General features: G+C 39.2%; 1 protein-coding gene across 1 annotated transcript in view; it reads right to left on the bottom strand.

Moving 5' to 3' along the window:
• The window catches only part of LOC127658570 (collagen alpha-1(IV) chain-like), a 96,445-nt gene that overhangs the window by 34,595 nt on the left and 35,965 nt on the right, over positions 1-25,885 (bottom strand). Inside the window, exons 2-18 of the mRNA XM_052147929.1 lie at positions 11,590-11,652; positions 10,319-10,408; positions 9,498-9,542; positions 9,240-9,284; positions 9,076-9,138; positions 8,892-8,945; positions 8,714-8,740; positions 8,121-8,198; positions 7,695-7,757; positions 7,478-7,513; positions 7,330-7,368; positions 6,760-6,852; positions 5,197-5,232; positions 4,940-4,999; positions 4,732-4,767; positions 4,574-4,618; positions 4,430-4,462 (exon numbers count right to left, since the gene is read on the bottom strand). Coding sequence (XP_052003889.1) covers positions 4,430-4,462; positions 4,574-4,618; positions 4,732-4,767; positions 4,940-4,999; positions 5,197-5,232; positions 6,760-6,852; positions 7,330-7,368; positions 7,478-7,513; positions 7,695-7,757; positions 8,121-8,198; positions 8,714-8,740; positions 8,892-8,945; positions 9,076-9,138; positions 9,240-9,284; positions 9,498-9,542; positions 10,319-10,408; positions 11,590-11,652 — 906 coding nt within the window. The remainder of the gene's footprint in view (positions 1-4,429; positions 4,463-4,573; positions 4,619-4,731; positions 4,768-4,939; positions 5,000-5,196; positions 5,233-6,759; positions 6,853-7,329; positions 7,369-7,477; positions 7,514-7,694; positions 7,758-8,120; positions 8,199-8,713; positions 8,741-8,891; positions 8,946-9,075; positions 9,139-9,239; positions 9,285-9,497; positions 9,543-10,318; positions 10,409-11,589; positions 11,653-25,885) is intronic.

Raw genomic sequence — 25,885 nt, 5'->3', positions numbered from 1 at the left:
TTGTCTCCCGCTAGAATCGTGTCCATTCAGAACACCCTAAGCAAAGTTCATGCCGGGGACCATGTATCTCGAGTCTGTGGACTTCGAGTTACCCACCTCCGAGCATTCCGGGCATGATAATAAATCATCAGAGGAATTACTCGAGGTGATTACTCATGTTGTGGCCAGGCTTCAATTAGACTGGCCACGCGAACAAGAGACCCTCAAATGCTCCAAGTTGGAGGACAGATTTCTGTCTGGTGGCCAAGGGAAGGGAACACCTCATCAGTCCCTTCCTTTCTTTGATGACCTCCATGACGAGCTCTCTCATTCATGGAGGAAACCTTACACTTCCTGTGTCTTCATGCCCTCGATATCGATATATTCGACTATCGTAGGTGCCAAGGCAAGGGGGTATTCGGTGATGCCGCCGGTTGAAGAGACACTTGCGGGTTATCTCTCGCCTGGCTCGGCTTTATCATTAAAAAGACCCACTCTCCCCACAAAGCCGTGCAGGACCAACTCCACGCTTGTGGGGAAGGCTTATCAGGCAGCAGGTCAGGCTGGTGCTGCCTTGCACACGTGGCAGTGTTACAGGTGTACCAGACTGATCTGCTGAAGGACCTGAGTGCGGGCACCACGGTCAAAGAGGAGGCTTTCTCTGAGCTTCGTCGAGCCACAGATCTGTCTCTCCGTGCGACCAAGCAGACAGCCCGTGCCATTGGCCAGTCTATGTCTGCTTTTTTAGCATGGAGAGACACTTATGGCTCAACCTGTCGGGCATCAGAGACAAGGACAAAATGTTCCTTCTCGAAGCCCTGGCCTTTGGCTTATTTTGTGACGCTATGAATGTAGTTATCACCAGGTTCCAGGAGGCGAAAAGTCACGAGTAAGCCTTTGGGCAATTCCTTCCTCGCCGCACTCAGGGGGAGGGGCCGTTGGCCACCCAGACCTGCCCGGGTGCTTCTAGAAGGACCGGCTTGTCGCCCTCAGCAGCCCCCAAAGCAAGACCTCAGGGCAGTTTTTCTAATTTCAATTTCTAAGAGGAAAAAACCCTGATGGTCTTGTGCCCAGTCTTGTGGGGGTAGCCCCCCTCTGGACGGGGCACGTGTATCATCCACTTCAGCCCTCCCAATACTCCCACGAAACCACTCCATTCCTGTCGCCTCTGGTGTTTCGGGAGTTAGAGGCTTCCAGCGAAATGCTGGGTGTACCGATGCTTCCTGCCTTAGTACAGGACACAGAACACTCGACATCCCCTCAACAGGAAGTATCAAAATTAATACCCATCTCAGAGAACCTGGCAGCATGGAAACTTCTGCCAGGTATTTCTATGTGGGTCCTAAGAACAGTAGAAAAAGGCTAAAGAATCCAATTCGGTCGGCGTCCTCCGCGGTTCAACGGAGTGGTTTCCACTGCCGTGAAACCGGTGCGAGCATGTCTACTGCGGAAAGAACTGCAAAATCTCTTGGTTAAAGGGGCCATAGAAAATGTTCCCCTTCCAGAAAAAGAGTCAGGTTATTACAGCAGATACTTCCTGGTTCCCAAGAAGGGTGGGAGGTTGCGTCCGATCTTAGATCTTCGAGGCTTGAATCGCTCAGTCAGGGCGTTCAAGTTCAACATGCTAACTATCAAGACAGTCGTGTCCCATATCCAACATCACGATTGGTCAGTCATGTTCAATCTCATGGACGCATACTTTCATATAGAAATTCTATGTGGGTCCTAAGAACAGTAGAAAAAGGCTAAAGAATCCAATTTGTTCGCCGTCCTCCGCGGTTCAACGGAGTGGTTTCCACTACCGTAAAACCGGTGCAAGCATGTCTACTGCGGAAAGAACTGCAAAATCTCTTGGTTAAAGGGGCCATAGAAAATGTTCCCCTTCCAGAAAAAAATAGTCAGGTTATTACAGCAGATACTTCCTCGTTCCCAAGAAGGGTGGGGGTTAGCGTCCGATCTTCGAGGCTTGAATCGCTCAGTCAGGGCGTTCAAGTTCAACATGCTAACTATCAAGACGGTCGTGTCCCAAATCCAACATCACGATTGGTCGGACACAATCGATCTCATGGACGCATACTTTCATATAGAAATTCTGCCACAACACAGGAAGTTCCTGAGGTTCGCATTCGGGGCGAAACATTCCAATATCAGGTTCTTCCATCCGGCCTAGCCCAATCACCTCGCATATTCATGAAACGCATGGATGCAGCACTGGCTCCGCATTCTGAATTACATAGACGACTGGCTGATACTAGCACAGTCTCAAGAACTGGCAGTGCAGCACAGGGATATCTGCACTAGCTCATCTGGTTTCTCTGGGTCTGAGACTCAACGTCAAAAAGAGAATTCTCTCTCCCACTCAGGGAATTACCTATCTGGGCATTGTATGGAATTCGATCGCGATGTGGGCACATTCAGAACACCCTAAGCAAAGTCAGGCTAGGCCAAGGTTGCACTGTTAGTCAGTATCAACGAAAACTAGTTGTGCCTAAAAGCCAGGGGATTTCATCCAAGGGCCAGTACCCTAAGGCTAATAAGGGTTATGCACACTTTGTTCCCTTTCTATGTGGTTCAGACCCCGGTGCCTTACTTTGGGTCCCACTCTAGGTGCGTCTTGCCATCGCAAGTTGGGTCATAAGGGAGGGTCATCAGCTCGATTGGCACATCAACTGCCTCGAGTTGATGGCTGTATTTCTGGCCCTGAAATACTTCCTCCAGCATTTGAGAGGCTGCCATGTCCTGGTGCGGGTGGACAACACAGCAGCAGTCTCTTACATAAATCATCAAGGAGGTCTACATTCAAGCCAGCTGAACATCCTGGCATGTCCGATTCTCCTTTGGGCCCAGGGCAAGCTCCTGTCTGTCAGGGCTGTTTACATCCATGGATGCCTGAATGTGGGCATCTCAACAGACAGCGCAATGTCCCCTCTACTTCTCTCCCCCTGGGTCTGGACCCGATGGCGCATACATGGCCCAGAATGCGCCTGTATGCGTTTCCCCCTGTTTATCATCTCCCAGGAGTCTTTGCCAGAGTTTGCCAGCAAGGGTCCTGCCTCTTACTGATAGCGCCGCGCTGGCCGAACAGGGTATGTTTCTCAGAGATAATGTCTCTCCTCGACGGCTCGCCTTGGACGATTCTGGACAGGAGGGACCTTCTGTCTCAGGCGCAGGGGACAATATTTCATCCCTGGCCCGAGCTGTGGAACCTTCATGTTTGGCCCCTGAAGGATACCAACTGAGGGACACTGGGCTTTTGCCTAAAGTTATTGAAACCATTCTAAGTGATAGGGCTCCCTTTACTAGAAGAAGTTACACCAATAAATGGGGTGTCTTTGAACGATGGTGCAGTGCACATAATGCAGATCCAGTTAACTGCCAGATTGCTTCAGTTCTGGACTTTCTGCAGGAAAAATTGTCAGCAGGCACATGCCCCGCCACTCTCAGTGTTTTTGTGGCCACTCTATCGGCTTACCACGCCTTGATTGACGGGGTGCCATTGGGGAGACATCCCTTGCTCGCTCGCTTTGTTCGTGGAGCCATGTGACTGAGACCTCCTGCTAGGACCAGGATCCCTTCATGGGACTTAGCAATAGCCCTTGGGGTCTGGTTGAGACTCCCTTCGAACCTCTAGAGTCAGCGTCTGATAAACTTCTGACTCTCAAGATGGTTTTTCTTATGGCAATTACTTCTCTAAAAATAATTGTGGATCTACAGGCTCTGTCTGTCTTGCCAGCCTGTTAGATTTTGCCCCAGGAATGGCTAAAGCAATTTTTCACCCTCATCCTGACTACCTGCCTAAGGTTCCTTTCTCGACTGTACATCCATTCACTCTCGAAGCCTTCTGCTCCCCGCCGTTTACAACACCTGAGCAGGAAAGACTTCACAGACTTTGTTCTGTCCATGCCCTTCAGACTTATGTCCACCGCACTAGCCAGTGGCGTAAGTCTGGGCAACTATTCGTTTGCCATGGGGGCCGCAACAGGGGGGGCGGCCGCCACCAAGCAGACTATGTCGCATTGGGTGAGGAACGCTATTGCCCTGGCCTACGAGGCGTGCAGTCAAGCTTCGCCAGTAGGTATCATTGCCAGCAACGTTACAGAACACTATACAAGATAACAAGACAATGAAACTAAACCAATGACAAACTAGAACTAATAACAAAGTAATCAAAAAATGAACCAATGAAAACAAGACACATGAACATGGAGGGAAACATGAAACCACATGACAAGAACCAGGAACTAGACTTTTCATAATAAAAGACATGAAAACATAAACCAACAGAATAAACATGAACACACACACTAAACATTACAACATTAATCATTACCTATATAAATATAATATATTAATAATATATATTATTCATATACCATATAGCAAGTGTGTATTAATAAGATATTATTAATTGCTTGCAATGTTTTGAGGCCTCTCTTGTATCGCCACTTACATATACAGGTGGTCCTCTTTCTCCTTTGTCACCCTAACAGGAACAAAAGTCATAATTTAAATAAATTACTTTAAAATAAATAATGTTAATGGTGCATATTGTTTTCAAATCTTGAGGATGCTTCTCCAAGAAAGGATTGCTTACCTTCAAGCCTTCAAACCCAGGACTACCAGGGAAACCCCTTTCCCCCTATCATAAACAAAAAGAGTTTCAAAAAGATTATCTTTGAATGCGATCAAATTAATTGAAATAAGAGAGTAAAAACTAGGTAATTATCATTGTCTTAGATCACCATACTCTACCTTTTCTCCATTCTGTCCATCTTTTCCTGGTTTCCCCTTGAAAACATAAAGTGAAGCTCAGATTTTGCATACCATAAAGCACAGTTCTTTGAGATTGTGGGTTGACAATTAATACTAATTCAAAATCAGGATGTATATTAGAACTAAAGATGAAGGATTTATGGTCAATGTATGATTTGCTTGTGTAGTTGTGTATTTGTGTACTTACATTTGGTCCAGGCGGTCCATGTTCACCTTTGATTCCATGTTGATGTGGTACACAGAAACCCTTTGTGCAGAATGGAAATGCAAAAGTAATTGTCATTAACATCTCTTCAAACTTTAAGATAAGTAAAACAAAATCAATGAATTCAAAGGATTCAATCAACACAAAGGCTTTGTTTTACAGGTCAAATATGCAAATCGATACAGGAAACATTATTCTGTGTCACCCAGTTTTTATAAATCATCATTGCTACCACTTACCTTGTCTCCTTTCTCTCCTTTCTCTCCTTGCTCACCCTGGAAAACATGTAAACACCAAAGTAGCTGAGACTACACGATCATCTTATTTACATTAAATCACTGCAAAAATGACTTTACAAATTAATTAAAATTAACCTAATGAATAAATAAAAACTGCAGCCCCAAAATGCATATGGACACATTTAAATGTTGAGCTGTTTTCATTTAAAACCTACAAATTTATTTTTGTTAAATGTTTTGTTTGAAAAGATTGCTTGTGATATCTTTCTGTCACTTACATTGCTGCTCTCATACAATGACATTCATACAATTTAACCCTAAAAATGGAAAGCATATAAAGGTACCTCTGAAAATTAATGAATTGCTATTTTCCAACACATTAGGACTCACATAATACATTTCCATGTTTTTGTTTTTTTTTTCTAAAAGGGTTCCTACCCTCAACTATGGTCACGAAGGCTGGGTCATGACCGAAAGAATAAGGTCGCGAGTACATGCGGCCAAAATGGGTTTCCTCAGAAGGGTGGCGGGCTTCTCCCTTAGAGATAGGGTGAGGAGCTCAGTCATCCGCGAGGAGCTCGGAGTAGAGTCCCTGCTCTTTTGCTTCGAAAGGAGCCAGTTGAGGTGGTTTGGGCATCTGGTAAGAATGCCCCCTGGGGAGGTGTTTCAGGCACATCGAGCTGGGAGATTACATCTCCACACTGGCCTGGGAACGCCTCGGGGTCCCCCAGTCAGAGCTGGTTAATGTGGCTCGGGATAGGGAAGTTTGGGGCCCCCTGCTGGAGCTGCTGTCCCCACGACCTGACTTCGGATAAGCGGTTGAAGATGGATGGATGGATGGATGGATGGAGCTTGATTGAATTCATGAAAATAACATTGAAAAGAAAGGAGCTTTTGCCTTGAGGTCAACTGCCTTCTCAAAAAATGCTGCCATTTACATTTAGATAAAGACTGTGAGTTTTTGCAAGACTTTATATACAAAGTCGTATGTCCTCAGTATTTGCAGGAACCCCCTTTTCAATATTTTTCACAAAAACTCACTCATTGATCCTGCCTCTTAAATGTATAACCTTTTTAGGGTTAAGTGTGGTTTAAGCCAAGAGCACACTACATGACTTGCAGTGTATTCGTTTATTCACAATAACATGTTAACAAACAATATGCAGAATGCAACAAAAACAGCAGAAAATAATCATGAGAAACCAGTTCGGAAGACATGGGTCATGTTTAATTTTATTTTTGAATGATTTTTGTCTTCTGCTTTCCAATGCATTGCTCTTCACTTGTGTTCTCTTTATATTTCATTGACTGTTGCTCATTGCCGGACTCGTGTACACAACTTATGACTCGTCGGGCAGATTTTCATCAGGTTTGAAATCCACTGTAGCGTCTGCGACTTGACGGCACGAGTCACAAAACTATGCACACTAAATGACCATTGGTCATGCGATCTGAGACTTTAAGGCTTTAAATGTCCAAACTTTTTGCTGCCACTCTCTACAAAGCTGAGGCCAAAAAAGAAAATAATGATGAATAACCATTGGAATCTTGATGATATCATACCGGTGTTCCAGGAAAATAAGTTGTTGTGCCAGTGCCTTTTAATTCGTCTCCTCTACCAGGTGGACCGGGAGGACCTGTTAAGCCTCTTTCTCCCTAAAAAGAGAAGTAAAGAAAGAATAAGATACTAATTGTCTGGAAACGAATACAGATATGTATATAGATATGAAGTTGGCTTATTGCCTGTATCATTATTTCAGTTTTCAGTTATGTTCAATTGTAAGGAGAACACCTGTGGATCCAGGCAGATCAAGTCTATTACTTGCCAGTGTCATTTCCAATGCATTTCAGACACTTATTAGCCAACATGTGTCAAAGAGTTGATAAAAATGTCATTGCTGGTCATCAACATATGTTGAGCTCTGGATGCTGGTGTCCTTACAAGGCTTCTTAATTAGTTTAAGGATCAAGCCTCCCTTGGTCAACTAGCTTCTTTAGAAAGACCATGCTGGTTAAAATGTTGGTTCCCTCACTAGACAAGCACCAACACAGCACTAACCAGCATAAACCAGCCCGGACCAACATGGAGATTCATGCTGGTCTAAGATGTATTCATTAGCACAGTGGACTAACCTTTTGTCCTTTCTCCGCAACAAATGACAGCCTGTCACCCTGCAAGTCAACAAGACTTCTGGTAATTTGACAAATTCCAGACACAAACACTGTCGTATGTGCAAAACATTTCAGATAAGCATGTGTACACAATAAGTGGAACAGTTACCGGCTCTCCCTTTTGGCCAGGATCACCAGGTCTTCCCTTCAAAAGAAAAATGGCATGGTGTGAGATTCAGGATTGAATGACAAACATGCATTTCTGAAAAGAATGTTGCTGAATATTGGATATCATCGTATGACAATGAGTTGTTCAAGACTGCATTGACTACCAGTACAGGCAGCAAGTTCACGTGTGATAATTTTTATAGATTTTTAAGACTCACAGAAGGTCCTACTGGTCCAGGTGGGCCAATTGGCCCTGGCAGTCCCGGATTTCCTGGTGGTCCCTAAAAAAGAAAAGAACATGAGTAAAAGTTTTGAAACAATGGAACAAAGCATATAACCTTAAATGGATAGTCCAGCCAAAAAGGTAAATTCTGTCATCAGTTATGTTAGCCTTAGTCAACATTCATATTCATTGTACCTTTATTCTATACATGAAAAGTTAAATGTGACTGAAGCTGTCAGTCCAAAACATTTGACCTAATATCCCCTTTTGTGAAGAATAAAAAAAGACATCATACAGGTTGAGAAATGGTGAAATATTTTTCATGTTTGGGTGAACTATCCCTTTAAGCACGAAGATGCAAAAAGTAAATGCACATTTTCAGTCTGAACATAAACTGGTTCACTGAAATGCAAATGCTTACTGTTGAACCTGGTTGTCCTGGGAAGCCCCTCTCTCCTTTTTGAGGGATGATTACATCAGTAAAACCTCCTGGGTCTCCCTGTAAGAGTGAAATATGTATGGGCATGAATGCGAGGGCATTACACCATTTTCAAGACGTTAGTCAACATTTACAGAAATAAATTAATGATCTGATATATTGAAATCATGTGAAGTCTATGAAGAATATTTGACAAGAGAAGTTCTGACCCCAAACTCTGATTGGATTATTTGCATTTGAATTGATGTAAAATGCAGATTTATTCTATATACTGTGCCAACTATTTCACTTGGCGGATTCATTGTTTGTTCCGAATGTTAGCCATTTAATTACAAAAATAAAATTTTTGTGAACATTTGTGTCTTTATCATATCATACTGTTGTTGGTTATGTTTTATAAAAGCAATAAGCCACTCAAGGCTATGCGTTACAGTGGTTTAACTACAATTAAAGGGTTCACTCTGCTTCAAGTCATGCTTAAGATCACCCCATACCTATGGCAAATCACTGTAACACAGCCTCTCATGGCTTATTGCTTGATATACAGAATTATTGTAAGTTCCTGCATTATATACCTTCATTCCCGGAAAACCTGCAATACCCTAAGTAAAAAGAAGAATCAGTGTTATAATACATTATATAAAATGTAATTAATTTAATAGCAGAATACATTAAATACAGTCATAAATGTGACATTTTAGAGTGATATGATATAAAATGATAAGATACGATATATGAGACAAGTTTTCTTACTGGTGGTCCCTGCAATCCAGGAAGGCCTGGAATGCCGTCAAAACCCCGCTCCCCCTGCAAAACAAAAAACAAACCCTCCAAAGTAATCATTTTGACTGAGAATTGCATTATCATGTAAACATTGCATTATCATGTAAACATTGTGACAAATCATCACAATCAACCCACTTTACATTTAGTTTACCTTCGTTCCATTACAGCCTGGGATACCTGGAGGTCCAGGAGAGCCTTCTTGTCCTGGAATACCCTTTAAAATATTTTAATAAAAGGTTACTATGCCGTTTACCAGTGATCCTTAACATTCAAAATAATTGATGATATTTGTTTTCAAAATGAGCTACAACTTACTGGAATACCTGGATATCCTGGGAAACCAGCCATACCAGGTGGGCCCTGCAAAAGAAATGTCATTAAAACGAATTAACTAATCTAGACTTCTAAATCTATTTGGTCAAATGCTGCATTTATTTTATTTTTTTTACAATGCTACTTTTATGTCAAATGAAACTTAATTAAAATGTATCGGCTTTGCAAATTAGCACTGTATCTTAACGAGTCAGAATAAATTATGGTATTCCTAAGCATGAGACAGATGAGGACACTAACTCTGGTTCCTTTCATTCCTGGAGCTCCTGGCTGTCCTGCATCTCCCTGCATAGGAAAAAAAAACAAGAAAGAACACTGAAACATAATATAAGCTTTTATCATAATAAGATCCATTAGAACAGTGATTGTCAAATGGTGGATATTTACTAACCATATAATCGTGCGTAGCTATTTTAGCTAAATAAATAGGCTCATTATCTTTTAAAAGGGGGGAGAAACACTTTTCATATCTTTTGTTGTTGATGGCAAATGCTCTGTGATTAATCTCTACACTATTCTGGCACTAATTAACCTGTCACTTGGTAAAAGCTAGTCAAATTAGGCAGATGCCAACATGGACAGGTAGCAAGAAATGCCCATATCTTCTTTACTGTATATTTGGGTTCACTTGCAACAAGGATAAACTTGGTTTGTGCCGACCACATTGTGTTTTGTGTGAATTTGTCGTGAAACCATCAAAATTCAAGAGACAAATAGAAACCAAACACTCAAACTATAAGGAAAAGGCTTATGCAATATTAGGCCCAGCACTTGTTCCGTGCATTAGGCTAATAAATCACACTTATGGAGTCTTTTATGTGTTTCAAAGTTGTCAGTTTTCCTATTCAACCTATGTCATGCTAATAATTTTACATAGTGTTTGGCCAATGCAGTTCAATATAATATTTCCAAACATTTCAATGTCTGATTTTAAAGACCTTTGTACGATAAATAACAGTCTCTGGCAAGCGACTTTTTAGATAAAAAATGATTCCAAATCAAATAGTTGATGTTAACCTATTAACCCCTATGGGCCGATAGTGGCTTTTAGTGTACTTTACCTTTGGTCCGTTTGGCCCCTGGGGGCCCTCATGACCTTGTAATCCAGGGAATCCAACAACGCCAGTCAAACCAGGGAACCCCCTCTCCCCCTAATGAGGAAGAAAAATTGATTTAAAAGAACTGAAACCATAGTCCAAGAGTGTCATATTTCCAGCATTTTTTGTTTTTTCATACACATTCAGAGGAGCAGCTGATCTCCTGAACTTATGCAAAAGAAAACAGGCTGTTCTCATGACTGCACCACTAGATGGAGCAACAGATCCTTGTATGTGAGATTAATGGTCTAACTCTGACATATAAACTGCATTGAAAAGATTTTATTGAAAGGAACGCTCATGCAATAACAACTTTTAGGGTATTACTGTGTTGGGTGTGTACAGTATGTATAGTACAGTTCACTTCTTGAAAAAAATTAAACTTATAAAACATTTTACATGTCCTGGAAAAAAGATCTGATCATGGCCTCGATCTGCCTTCAAGTGGATTTGGTTATGATGTGTGATGGTGTCGATTGTTGATATTGTTGGGAATGGTAATGGTAATTCCATGTGATGGTAACTTTTTGGAGAAAAAGTGTTAACTACATGCTACTGTAATTCACTAGCAGTCAAATACCCTTGAATTTGTTGAAATAAAAAGAAATCGATCGTTTCTGAATTTGTGTTAATGACACCTACTCTTAAATCAATATGAAAGAATGCTAAAATAAATCAAATTTCTTATTCTGAACTGTCATTCTGGCAAAGATGTGCTCATATGTCACTTCTCATTTAAACATAACCAAATAGAAATTTCTTGGAATAAATCAATTGTTCTCAAAATGCTTGGTGTACATGTGAATGTGTCAATGCTTGCTAATGAAAGCATGGTTGGAAACAATAAATCTTTATTATACAGTGTATATATATATATATATATATATATATATATATATATATATATATATATATATATATATATATATATATATATATATATAATGCTATTTCTAGCCATTTTACATGCACGTTACCAGACATGATCATATTTTTTTATCAAGAAAATTCACGTTAGATACTCATTTATTTTTTCTAGTAAGACCTTTGATATTAGGGGAAAAATCGTATTCTTGATAATCATTTTTCTATTGTTTTCCTCTGAAAATATCTAAAAATCATTAAAACAAGATTAATTTGAATTTACTGTCTTATTGGGAAAGGTGTTTTCCTGCATGTAACGGTGTTTACTAATTCATAATTTATATTTAGATACCAGAGGAAAACCTACTCACCTTCGCCCCTTTCACACCACTGCAGTCACATCCTCCACATGAAGATCCTGAACACCCTAAACCCTGCAAGCAAAAAGAAAATGACATAACATATTTAATATAAACTGTTTCCACAGTTCCACAATGAACCACTAGGATGCAGTTAACACATGGTGTTGTCAGTAGCAAGAGGAGATGCTAGTGATGGACTAATAGTCTCCAGTTTTGGGTGGGGGTTGTCCCCTATGGTATAACCTATCACAGGCCCCACACATTTTAGCAATGGCCCTGTGTTGCTAAAATTGTCTGTGCATGACTTCTCAAACAGGGACATCAAGTAAAGAATTTAACAGAACTCTTCTAGTGTTAAAACCCATATAAAATGCTCTCTTAAATCCCACTAGATATCAGTGAATGGACAGCTGGTGTCAGCATGATACTGGACCCTGGGAGCAGAACAAGACTTCTCCATTATTCTATTCAACCACTCTGCATGCAGCTGTTCTCTAGCTCACGTGTGAGGCAGCCAGCCAAATGTCTACACATCTGGAGAAACAGGCCTAACTAGCAGTAGCACCAGCTGCAGGGGTTGGGCCTAAGAGCACACTGCCCCCACCCGTGAGCCCTCCTAATGTCCTAACTTTATCAGTGTGTAGGTGCTTCGGACCATGAGAATCACTGCTTTAAGGCTCAAATATCGCCCCTGGAGTGAACCATGAAGCCATCCCTGGGGTGTCATTGCCATATGTGAACAGACCGAGCTCTGACTAAATCATCCCTACTGCAATCTTAGTGCCAATGAGAGACATTCTTCCGCCAATCTACAGACAAGCTAACAAAAATGTCTCCCTTACTACAAGGGAATCAAATGTCGGACCTACTTCTTAACAGGTTTGCTTATTTTCCATCAGGTTGCAGCAGTCAGTCCTTTAAAACATGGAAAATAGGCAGAGCATCAATGTAGGAGCCACTTTAAAAAAAAATTATGGGTACACTTTAGTGTCCTAATACTTATTTTAAATCATAAGAGACACAAATCCCATGTTTTTTGTTCCAAAACTCTATTAGACACATTAGGTAAACTATTATGTAAAAAACTAGGTCATTTTAAACCTATCTTTAAAAAGAATGTAAATTCTCAGAGTTTGAATGAGGATTTTAAAATCATCTCTTTCTCTCTCTCTCTGCCCTCTCTGTCCTGCTCCATCCTGTTAGACAAAACCATCAGATCTCTGAAGCCCAAAGTCAGATCTATTGAGGATCAGACATTCCTGTATCTCCATGGCATGACTGAGGTCAGATCCCACCCCTGGCAAAAACGTCATGCATGAGTACCGTGATCTCTTCACATGTGTATATGTTGCTTTATAGATTGAGTGCATGTTTTAGCACTCAGAGATCCTATGATGGCTATCGCCCGGTTCAAATCACAACATGCTAATCTGCAGCCTGCATCAGAACAGCAGGGGAAATGCTTTAAAATGTGTGTTTTGATATTCCTTCCTGGGTCAGTCTTGCATTCCCTCAAACCCAAACATGACATGAGCAGAAAAAAAGAACAAAAGCAGATAAGAGTGTTGATAAAACTCTTAACAAGTAATGGTTTTATAGATGTGAAAAATGGAAGTGCTCAAATGTCTTTGCTTTCAAAGAGAAATATTTATAGTGTGTTATCTATAGATTTTGTGTTTGAAGGCCCGTTTGTGCAATCGTGAGTGTGAACGCTAACATGGATTGATGGAAACATAAACGTCTCTTGGCTGGTTTTGTCTAGGGCTTCTTGCAGTACTCACAGAGCAAAGCGCCCGTGATATCGTAAAAGAAGAAAGGAACATGAAAAGAAAGACACAACAGAGATTGAGTCCTCATCTCTGCTTTTGTGCTCATTTAAAGCCAATTCCCAGAAAGTGGGATGTTTGACTCTCAGTATCGAATGAGGCTATTTTTTAAAGTGTACTGTAGTTTATTCAGCTTTTGGGGGTAATTAATTTGCTAATAATTTTTATTTTGAACATTTGTATCGAGCTGCATGTATACAAATTAAGAATCTCTTGAAATAATCATATTTTGTTGTATGCATGCCAGATTGCGATGTGTACGATTTGTCATTCTCGAATACACAACACTAAGGTTTCATCACACTGCACCCAGTTCTGATCCAGCTTTAGGAATGACTGTCAGCATTGTAATTTTGCAAGTGATGAAAATGGATCAGTCTTTTTAGACAGTGTAGTAAATCTACCAGGGTCAGAAATTAAAATTGTGCTCGGGGCAAAATATTTAATTTCGTAAACACATCTCGAAACACTCTTGAGTCTCGATACATCCTGGCTTGGTATTTTGTTTTTAAATGGAGCAGATGGAGGAGGAGAGGGAAGTACCCCTGCAATTAAAACATGCAGGGTGTTTAAGAGGGAGCATTTAGAGGTCACTTAGAGGTGTCTCTCAGTATTTTAACTTAATGAGTGTGCATAGCAAGTGCAGGGGAGTGTTAAATAAGGAAAAAGATTGTAAAATTAGGCCCCTATCCCTGAGGTACAAACAGTTTGGGTGGATTCTGTCAGTTTGGCTTCCTTCCATGTGTATTCAGCAATGAGAAGCCAGTACAGGGTCTCTTTAGCTTAAACAGTGTAGAAGACAGATGTAGAGTGTAATGTATGTGAGAGTGAGAAACAGCATGTGTCATGCTGGCTTTTATCTTTATACTGCAGTGGAAAGAATAAAAGAGTTATACCAGCTGTTCAGTAAAACTTGTACAAGAGAATCCATATTATATACATTATGCAACAGATGGAATATTTCTTGTCAGTTGTAACCGGTGACTCAAGGGATGCTCTCAGCATGAATTCAGAAATAACCTGAACATAATGCATCACTATCTGTCTGTAGCCTTTAAGTCGCTTAAAGGCCATTTGTTGGCCTTGAGTAAAAAAATTAATACAATAAGGCTTTAATCGGGAGCACACAAGTGGTTCTTTATGCACAATTTATCCTTGATTTACTCTTGATTTATTAATGCTTCTGTTTCCTTAAGCCTGAGCAGAAGTATGAGCATTTGTCACATGAATGTTGCACTGTAAAAACATTGATGCATATCTTTATAACCACTGTACATTGCCTGTCCTGTTTAATATTAGCAGATGCAGTTATTAGAAGGTAATTCAATCCACAGCACAGACCTTTCTAATGAACATTAAACATTTACAAAGTTAAACTGAGTTAAACCTATTGAGATGTAAATTAAAATTTCTGTCAAAAATAAGATCTATAAACATGCAATAAAAGCAGGTGACTGGTGAAACAAAAAGTAACATGTATGTACAGAACTCTTATTTGTTTTTAGTTTATTACAACCAAAAATGACAACTCTTTTATCATTCACTCACCCTCATGTCGTTCCAAACCCCTATGATTTACAGTACTTGGAAATATTTTTTTTTTAAAGGAGATTTTGGCAGCTATTTTCCACATAATGAAAGTGAATAGATATCCAAGGGTTGTCAAGCTCCAAAGTGACAACAAACGACAATAAAAGTGGTCAACACACCTTCGCCCTGATTTACTGAAAGTCATGGAAACAGCGAGAGCAAGTCAAAACAAATGAAAGGCAGGTATTTATCTGATTCAAGCGATGCATCATGCTGTCATAACTGATAACATAACTGATGTTAACGCTACTCTAATAAGTTTAAATAAATAAATAGCCTACTAACAATTTATGTCCATATTATATCGTATTTCAATGTTTTGAACATTGTTTTTAAATAGCAAAATATTTTAAGGACGGGCGTAGCCAGTAAATTATTTTTGAGTTATTATTATTATTTGTTTTTTAATTTTCCTTAACAACAGAGAGGTGGTGCATTCAAACAGTTCTTTCACACTTTCAGAAATCAGAATTTATGCATTTTCTTTTAGTTATCATAAATATACAGTACATTTGAAGATATAGAATAATCTCTAATATTCTGGGTAGGCTTGGGTCCAATTCTGGAGGGCCCAGGTCCACCCCAGCCCACCCTTCACCACTGATTTTAAGTGCTGTTGCAGGTGCTCGAAGTGAGCCGATCCGCATGGGTATGCCAATAAGATGTTTCCACTAAACGAACAGTGAGCGCTGGTTCTCTCCCATGCAGATTGCCGTCAACTTTGCCATGGTCAAGTTTATTGTGGTTTGGCAATACATTCCAGATTTGCATCAGTGGTGCAATGGTTTAAAGGGATTATTCACCCAATGATGAACATTTTCTCATTATGCATCCCAGATCTGTATGACTTTCTTTCTTGAGCAGAATCCAAACAAAGATTTTAGAAGAATTTCTCAGCTCTGTATGTCCTTACAATGCGCATCCATAAGGGGAATCCCTTCACGCTGCCTCTGGCATGACGTAAGCATACCGTCATGCTCATATCAAAGCAAAACTAATGAAGTTTGTGAACAAAGTTCTCTTGTAAACAAATCAAGCTGCACTTCCAGTTGTTTTGTGTCAGTTCTCGCCAGTGTGCTTAAGTCACTCGAGAGGCAGCTTGAACTGATTCCCCTAATATACGTGCATTGGAGAACGAACGGAGGTAAACAATTATAGTGAAAAGGACTTATGTATTGATCTGTTTCTCACCCAAATTGATTTGATCACTTTAGAAGACATTAATGTAAACACTGGAGTCAAACGGATACGTTAACTATGACTGTCTGTACTTTTTTGGAGCTTTAAAGTGCTGCATTGTATGGACCTACAGAGATGAGATGTTTGTGTTCTGCTGAAAAAAAGAAAGTAATTCACATCTGGGATGGCATGTGTGTGAGTAAATGATGAGAGAATTTTCATTTTTGGGTGAACTAACCCTAATTTTCTTCTCTGTTTCATTATTAAACAATTCAAGACACATGTATTCTCATTAACTACCCTTACACATTTTAAATAGCAGGGAATTTATGATGATATCATACAGTATAATCCCATAAAGAAACATATTTATATTAATAAATGCCATATTGAATACAAATAAAATGGAATTTACTGAGAGTCGTAATATAAGCAATTTGGTGAAAGTACCCCTCACAAAAGCCTCCTTATGGTGGGTGTGTCCAAATTATTTGCATGTGTAGTTATTGCAAACATTTTCTTAGTAAATGAGCTGCAAAACAGCTATGATGCACACATGCAATTTGATAGATTGCACAAGCAAATTAGTACCCGTTATTTGGGATCTTAGTAAATCAGGGCCCTTGTTCCCTGTATTCCAAATCTTCTGAACCCATACAGTAACTTTGTGTGACGAACAGACTGTCTTGCTCTTAAATCAAATGTGACACATGCAGACATGCCACATGAGGTTTGCCATTATTGACGTAAAACATCATTCATTTTCACGTGTCTCAAGACCAAACGTCATAATATGAGGGTGAGTAAATTATATAAAAAAATGTATATGACCTACTGCGGTGGCAAACCATGTCCTATCCCAGTTTAATGTGCAGTGTGTACACATTAAATGAGTCAGACCTCTGTGTGATGACATTGCTTTATTGAGTGTTAATAGGGGCGGCTGTGGCTCAGGTGGTAGAGCGGATTGACTACCAATCACAGGGTTCGATTCCTGGCCCACACGACTCCACATGCCGAAGTGTCCTTGGGCAAGACACTGAACCCCAAGTTGCTCCCAATGGCAGGCTAGCACCTTGCATGGTAGCTCTGTCGCCATTGGTGTGTGAATGTGAGTACGGATGGGTGATTGGGACACAGTGTAAAGTGATTTGGTAACCTCTAAGGTTAAAAAAGCGCTATATAAGTGTAGACCATTTACCATTGCTCTGTGAGTGTTAATGAAATAGATGAGGGGTCAGTTGTGAACAGCATGAGAGAGAGCATTATACTTACAGTCACATGATTATTTCCTATAGTTTTACATGTGAGAGCACTTATTTTCAAACCTCTTAAAGATTGCTTGATTTCTTTGGTGGCTTATCATGTGGGACAATTAAGAATCAGAGTACTGTTGTTGTTTTTGTTTTCTAAAAATGAAAACAAAAGCTTTCCTGTTGGTGCCCAGCCAAATGTAACATTCAATCTCTCTTGCTTCTCATATCTGTAAAGCTCAGGGAGGCTTCCTTCCTTCAGATAGAAATACACTGAAAATTGCACAGTGATACATGTGTTAACTCTTCATTTGTTCAATAAACTAACATTTGCAAATGGGATTAAAATGTCCAGCCTTTTTCTCACACCTACTACATTAGGGCAGTAAAACCAGCCTTACAACATGACATCTCTGCCAATAGACCTCAGATTACAGTCACCATATGGAGGCAGTTAAGATGGTGTTACCAAATAAAACAAGGATCTGCTAAAGATTCCATTAACAAAGCAAAGCTTAATACAACATTTTAGTTGGAAACTGAGGCTGTGAAATGCTAAAACAGCCAATAAAAGTAACAGTCAGAGTTTAGAATGTGAGAAATTAGGCCAAGCACCTAATATGGGTGAGGAGCTAAAGAAATGGTTCACCCAAAAATTATGCATGTTGATCCAATATGTGTATGATTTCTTTCTTCTGCAGATCACATTTTTAGAAGAATATCTCAGCTCTGTTGGTCAATTCACAGCAAGTGAATTGCATCAGTGGCCAGAACTTTGAAGGTCAAAAAACACATAAAGTGGTTAAATCCATGCCTTCAGAAGTGATATAAGTGTGGCTGAAAAACAGATCAATATTTAAGTAAATTTTTAATATAAATCTCCACTTTCATGTTCACATTCTTCTTTTATTTTGGGCAATTCACATTCTTGGTGCATATCGCAAACCTACTGGGCAGGGAGGAGAATATATAGTAAAAAAAAAAAGATTTAAATATTTATCTTTTTTCAACCACACCTACACAAATCCAATCTGAAGATATGGATTTAACCACTGGAGTTTTATGGATTATTTTTATGCTGCCTTTATGTGTTTTTTGGAACTTCAAAGTTCTGACCACCATTTATTTGCATTATATGGACCTACAGAGCTGAGATATTGTTCTAAAATCTTTGTTTGTGTTCTGCTAAAAAAAAGTCATACACATCTGGGATGGCATGAGGGTGAGGAAATTATGAGATAATTTTCATTTCTGGGTGAACTATCCCATTATATAGAGCCAGAATGACCTGGAACAGTGTTCCACCACCTTCAAATCAAGATGAATGAAATAATAATAAAAATAAAATAAAATATTGGCAGTCTATTCCATTTTCCATGTTTCTGTCTGATCCACTACACATAGTTCAGCTGCATGAAGATAATTTCTCAAAAAAGTAAAATGAATTAAATACATTAACGACCCCATGAAATGGCTTGATGAGTTAAGATGTCTTTCCTGTGTGGAGCTATTTCTTATTGAAAAAGAAAGTTTCAAGGAGCCTTTGGTTTGTGGCATACCCAGGCAATTAACATAGTGTAGGTATTCACCTTGAACAGCAATGGCAATCAAATGCAACCAAACTCATGCCCATCTATGATATACAGTACTGTAAAGTACATCCACTGAAAAAACTGTTACAATTTTGCTTGGTTTTTTTTACAGTTCAAGCAACATTTGTGTTGCATTAACAATGTCCAAAGGAAGCTACCTACCTCTCCTTCCATCTTGTTCAATACAGGAATGTATAACATCCACATCCTATATTAACAGGAAGTATGTCTTTCCTGGTCAACCCTTATTCATTGGAATTCCATTTTTGACTCAGCACTTGACAAAGACTCTAATCTGCATCTACTACTGCAGTCAAGAGCACAGGTATTGAGGAAAAGCTCTCTAAAGCAATAAAATATAAGGAAATCTGGTGATTCCAGTCTGTTCAGCTGTGGGATCATCCCTTCTTGGATGAAGTCATGGCCCCTTATTAGCAGCATTGTTATAATGCTGCTAACTAACATGTGTGCACATCTGTTTTGTAATTCCCTACCTGGATTACAGCATTGTGGTCGTATAAGGGCTTTTCTCACATCACCAACATTAAATGTGCACACAGCCATTAAGAGTTCCATTTTTTCATCATGTTTACATGGACACGCCACTGAGAGCATCTGAAGTCACAGGCTACAAATTCCATCTTCAGAGGGCTGACATTATCTTAAACACACTTGGAATCTCCCAGTGGAGACTGGAAATGACCTCATCAGACAAGAATGACAGAATGCCCCATTGTGTTTGGTGTGCATGGTTTATACTGGACTGATGCATGAACCATATCACCTTCTTCACATTTAAAAACAATTCATAATAAACCAAACAAAAAGAGAAACAAAGCAGACAGCCACCAGATCATAAAATAGTTAATAGCCACATCACAAAGATTGCTTTTGGAGAAAGTATTACCTCTGATCATTTGTAACAGTTGGCCTGACGTATCAAGTTTAATTGCCTGGTTGTGGTCAGGGTGCACATTACTAAACACAGACCTCCTGACCTCACTCCTAACAAAAATGTTACCCGAGCTAAAGAGTACTGCAATTCTTGAAATAGTATAATTGATGGAGAGATACAGTTATAAAACTGTATACTGGGAAAATTAGCCCTCTCTTCAGTGCTTTTCTCTTTATCATTTTTTATTTCTATTCGGTGCTGAAATGTTTTCTGTTCATGTTTCTAGATTTCCGTCAGTTCTAAAGAGTAAATCTGGAAGGCTGCATCATTAAAATCATCAGCTTTAAAAAGTCTGTCTAAACACAACATGACATATCTGCCATATTGAAGCTGCTTCTTTGTGGAGTAAAATCCATCTATATAAGCAAATTTATAAGTGAGTACATAAGTATAACCACAGAGGAGGACTGCAAGGGCTTAGGGTGCTGTTTGGGACAGGGTCTACGTCTACAACACTGACGAGGCTTTGACTTTAAGGGCTCAATTTTCATTAGTGCGCAAATTGTGCGCAAAAAGTGTAGGACGGGACTCAACTGGTGGCAGTGGGGTGGTGGAGGTTGCAATGTTGGCACAGTGAAACAGCAATGTGATAGATTGTGAGCAAGCTTATAAAGTGATGGATGACACATGATTGGCTAGGAGAAACCTAGCTAATGGTGTGATGGTGTACAACTGTGAGTCTTCCAGCTAGAACTACGCTGCGCTTACATTTCCCATCATCTACAGTGCATTTCTTTGTGAAATCTGTCAAACGCTGACTGTCCCAAAATCTGCATACTGGAGTTAAAAATCATCAACGACGCCACATTTACCTATCTGCAAATTAATGCTTAAATCTGTGATAAAGCCATGTAGTGTAATCCAGCCTTTAGTAGTAATGGTACTTCTACGCCGTCGTCATTACAGCGGAAACAACATAAAATTCTACGTCATTTTGGGGCATACAGATAAGTGTAAGACACCATTAGAGACTATAAAGGGTCTACTTTTATTTGTGTACACTCACAATAACAACAAATCCTTGTGCTTTTGTAAAATAAAGAAAATAATAAGGGTGAGCTTTCAGCAGTCTCTGTGTTCACGAGCATATATCTGAAAAACGTCACAAAAATGAACAAACTCTGTGACTACTTATCACACAAACATGAAACATATGTTTAAAGAAAGCTTAAAATGTCTACTTTTAAATAAAACAATTCAAATTTAAAACAAATATTCTCCTGTAATGTAATCTGTATGAAACAAAGCGATGTACAGTTTTGGCTCAGCTAATTATCTCTAATGTGATCACACCCACCAGCAGAGCACACCATTCATACGGTAATGTGCTGAGGCAATCAAAGCAAATGGTACACGCCCCCGATTGTGCCGTAAAAACAAAGTTTATTCACTTTTCAGCGTGTTTAAAAGACAGCACGATACACAAGTGAGAAAACTCCTGTATAGTGACGAAGAGTTAAAACAGAGCGGGACTACGATGAATGTTTGTATTTTGAAGAGAGACTTGATCCAGACATGGATACAATTTCGGACAAGTTTTCATTAGTTGACATGCTATTTTATATAAACATGTACATATTTTACTAGTGGGGCTGTTTCCAGACTTGCCAGCCAGAGTATTGAAATTTGAAATATGTCCTAATAAGCAAGTTTTAGTTACATTTAAATGCTGTTTCGGTTAAAGCAGGTATTTAAATGTTATGCTATTTGTATGATATAAATATGATATGTAATATGATATAAAATAATATGAATGTATAGATTATATTTTAACTGGTGTTTATGCTGCCTCATTATCATCAACAAAGCTTGTGCTTGCAAATATGTGTTCATGTTAAATTAGTAAAATGTACTTTAAATATGCACATATTAGAAAATCAGCATATTATAATGATTTCTGAAGGATCATGTGACACTGAAGACTGCAGTAATGGTGCTGAAAATTCAGCTTTGATCACAAATTGCATTTTACAATATATTCAAATAGAAAACTGTTTAAAATATCACTGTTTTTACTGTATTTTGGATCAAATAAATGCAGTCTTGGTGAGCAGAAGAGACTTCTTTTAAACGGTAGTGTAGGTCTATAATTAAGTAAAGTCTTTATGTAAAGAAAATGTATAGTCAGAGTACTTCTTTTAAATTAAAACTTGATTTTGATCATTAAGTCTCATCATATTCATTCTCTTTCTGTCACATTCCTCATTGATAGGCCCAGGGGAGGGGTCTTTTGTCTCCTCAGGTGTGAATTACAATCAATATTCATGATCATTATCGCCTTCTCGCATATGACCTTTCTAAAACTAAAAGTGTCTTACAAAAGTAAAATGACTATATTGTTTTGTATGAATGAGTGATCAGGATGGTTTTCACATCATTTTGTAGCAAAAACACTAGGCTACAAGATCCAGTACTCAAAAGGCACGAGGAAAAATGTTTAGAATGTTTGAAATTGTTTTTCAAAAACCATGCATAAACGTTATTTTCTCAAAAATACAAACCTGTACATACATGTTGCTCACATATTATTGTAGCCCAGTTTGTTCTGAATACAGTGTTATCAGACTTTAGCCATTCATGTTTTTTAAGCAACTAAAAAAAGCACAAATGTCAAGGCATGTCAAAACTTCTCCAGGGCCCAAAACACCCTCAGACCCCAGAGGGTTAAAGGCTAACTATAGCCAAGAGATACATTTTCTAAATACAAAATAATGATCCAATTTCTGTTCAAATGGGAAACTTAGGATGTAATAATTCCCAGGCATGTTTTTATGTAAGTGTGAGAAAGTGGCTTCACATAATTTCTCATTTACCATAATGAGATTTAGGCGACCTTTAATAAATGCTGATGCAACTTCTCTATTTTTAAACAATTAAATTATTTGCTGTATTTATTTTCTTTTCAAAAGTGGTAAAAGTCAATTGATAGAATGCGTATTGGAATGTATAAAGAAAGAAAACAGAGAGAGGCCAATCTGTGTAATCAGATTGCTTTTTTACTAGCAGTAGTTCTTAACACTCAGTGCTTAAAGATGATCATGGCACATAAACCAGTTTTAGCTAAAATGAGGACACAGAAATCTCAATGCACCATGTCATTACTCCATTAGGATGCCATCCAAAACTGTAAAAAGTGAAAAGGGCACAAAGATGGTCAACAGATGCAGCAGTGTTAACAAGAGTGTCTCTAAGAGGCTTTTTTGCTTGTCTGAGTATTTATGTTGGACATAAATCCTCTTGCATATCAACACATTCCATCATGTAGTCAAGCTCCTTTTATAAAGAGCACATTTTGGGAGGATTCAAGAAGGTTTAATTTGAAAACATGACTCTCAACCCTAGAACATCCCATTCCAGCCGGTCCAGATTTTCAGCTGTCACATGACCTCTCAGGGGCACGTCCAGCCTGGGTTGTGTTTATCCGATGTCTACAGGCTAACCTTTCTATACAATGACCCTTAACCTTGTCCTTTACACCTCTGTTGTGTATTTCCTTTAGTGGTGTGGATGTGTTTGCAAGACATCTATGGGACTTGCAAAGCTACATTCCAAATCCTATCGATTTTAAGGTAAAATAGACACAAAGGCTGTTCCAACATGAAAGATGTTCCAAAGGTTAGGCAGGCAGTATTCTGACAGTAGACTGTCTTCTCAGATACCCCCTTTTGGCCACATTCAAAGCAGCATAACCTGTATACTGAAAAATCAGTCATTTTCATAACAAATCTATTCCCCGCATTCAGGGCTGCAGTTAGACATTATTGGGCCTGGTACAAAATATATTCAGCAGGCCCTCCTCCAGTCAGTTGTCTGATAGGGTTGTCCTATTGAACGTGTTTAGATGCGCTCTACAATATGGACCAGATGTTCTGTGGGCCCCCTCCAGTACGGCCCCTCTCAAGCCCTGGCCCGGGACAAAAGGTCCAGTTGTCCCCCTTATTGGCGGCCTTGCCCACACTTAAGAATGGTTCTTGATATGGGGGCCCCCTAGCTCCTGGCACAAGTTTGTTTTTTTTGCCCAATATACTATCCTTTCACTTATTGGACAGTTAATGAAAAACTTTAGATTTAATTACCTTAAACAAAACTGAAAATGACAACTAAGCATTTTGTCTTAAAATAAATGTGATAATTTCAGGGATTCTCATTAGCTTCATAAATTTAATACGTTTGAAACTATAAAATGTTAGATCAAATGAACTCAAAATGCAATGAAGGTAGCTCACTCATTCTGCTGTGTGTAGAAGGCCAACCAGACCCACAGACAGGAAGTAACTCTCACTTTTCCTTCAGCCATGGAGGGTTTCCCTACCTTGATAGGATGCTGAAAGACCATGGTTATGTCCATCTGTCCACAAGCTAAGTAACGATGACTAATAGTAATCTGTTACGAAAACAGCTAAACACACAAACTCGCACACGCGAAGACAGACAATCACACATCCTGATTATGCAGTGTCAAGCTTTTACCAAAACCACATGGTGACGAATGAGGCAGTGGAATTTGACAGTGGGTTATTACTGAGAAGACTGCTGCACATTATTTGTCTCAAACTGTGATCTGGAAATGTACAATCCTTATAATATATACTTCAGTCAGGACCAATCCCATCAAATATATAACTTTTTTAGCAATCTCTTGGTGTTCTAGGTATGTTTTTGTTCTGGGCAAACTGCCCACCCATCCATATAGTCATTCATGGACAGAGCGGTGAGAGCAGTAAGTCAACCCTCTTCCCAAGGGCTAGTCAAGGGACCAATGAGGGTCTCACAGCATGAGCACAATATTCACAGCATAATATTGATATTAAATAATAAGCAATTATGGTGGTGACAAGGTGGAACATGCATGTCCTGACTTAATCAAAGGTGGAGTTTGGCCTGAAAGGTTTGTGAACCATTGATCTATACTAGTCTTGGGTCATTTCCAAAGGAGCTAATAATCAACCTCCCAGTCTCTTTCACTAACTCCCATAATGATTTGCTATATTCCATAAAAAAACAGCTGTGACATGTCATGTCCAGTGGGGTGTCAAATGTTTGACATAGACATGTTAGGTAACTGTTTATTCTAAGAGCATTAAGAATACTGCATCATTGGGTGTTTGTGTGAATGTTTATATAAAGAAGAGGAAAATGTAAGACCCTAATTGGAGGCATGCCTACTATAGTATGTTGTCACAGCCCATTGAACAGTTCCAAACAGTGGAAGAAAACATTCCAAAATAGCACAATATGAACACAACATAATCCATGCTTTAATTATGAAGACTCCACCAAAACACCATTCCATCAGCATAAATGTCAATGAGATAAACTCAACATGACCCTGTGTTTATAATGAAACTACATGTAAATTCTGTCCGATTACAATTTAAATGTAGTTTTTAATTTGATAAATCCTGATAATGTGATTAGAAGTCTGGAAATTTTGGAAGTTTTGGTGATTCAAAGAGAGTGTGGTAAACTTAATCTGATTTATAGTACAAACTGTTCTCTGTCTTCTTGTGGGAAAGTGCAAGACACTGAGAAAATTCACAGTGAGATCCCAATGGAACAAGAGCACAGGTCAGACTCTAAAAACAGGAGTAAAAGCCTGAAACATGAGAGAGAAAGGTGGTGGACAGAGCAAAAGATTGAATCATTCAGAGGCACTCCTCTGTTTAATCTGGCTGTAACAAACATTGTAAGGCTGCTCAAAATAGAGTTGCTTTCCTAAACAGTGGCGGGGAGGTTTTGCAAGGCATCTGTCTATTTTTGTTCCTGGTAACTGTCTTATTTCCTCCTTAAAATAAGAAATCTCATTCCATTCTTTTACCACTGTCTTATCTTCCTACTTCTTTGAGCAATTTCAAACTTGTATTGTGGCACTTCTCATTTTACTGCCTCCTCGTGACAAATCGCTTTATA

This window comes from Xyrauchen texanus, chromosome 18 (genome assembly GCF_025860055.1).
Source record: "Xyrauchen texanus isolate HMW12.3.18 chromosome 18, RBS_HiC_50CHRs, whole genome shotgun sequence".
NCBI classification, from domain to species: Eukaryota; Metazoa; Chordata; class Actinopteri; order Cypriniformes; family Catostomidae; genus Xyrauchen; species Xyrauchen texanus.
The sequence above is the reverse complement of the archived record's forward strand: the minus strand, read 5'-3'. Positions and strand labels throughout refer to the sequence as shown.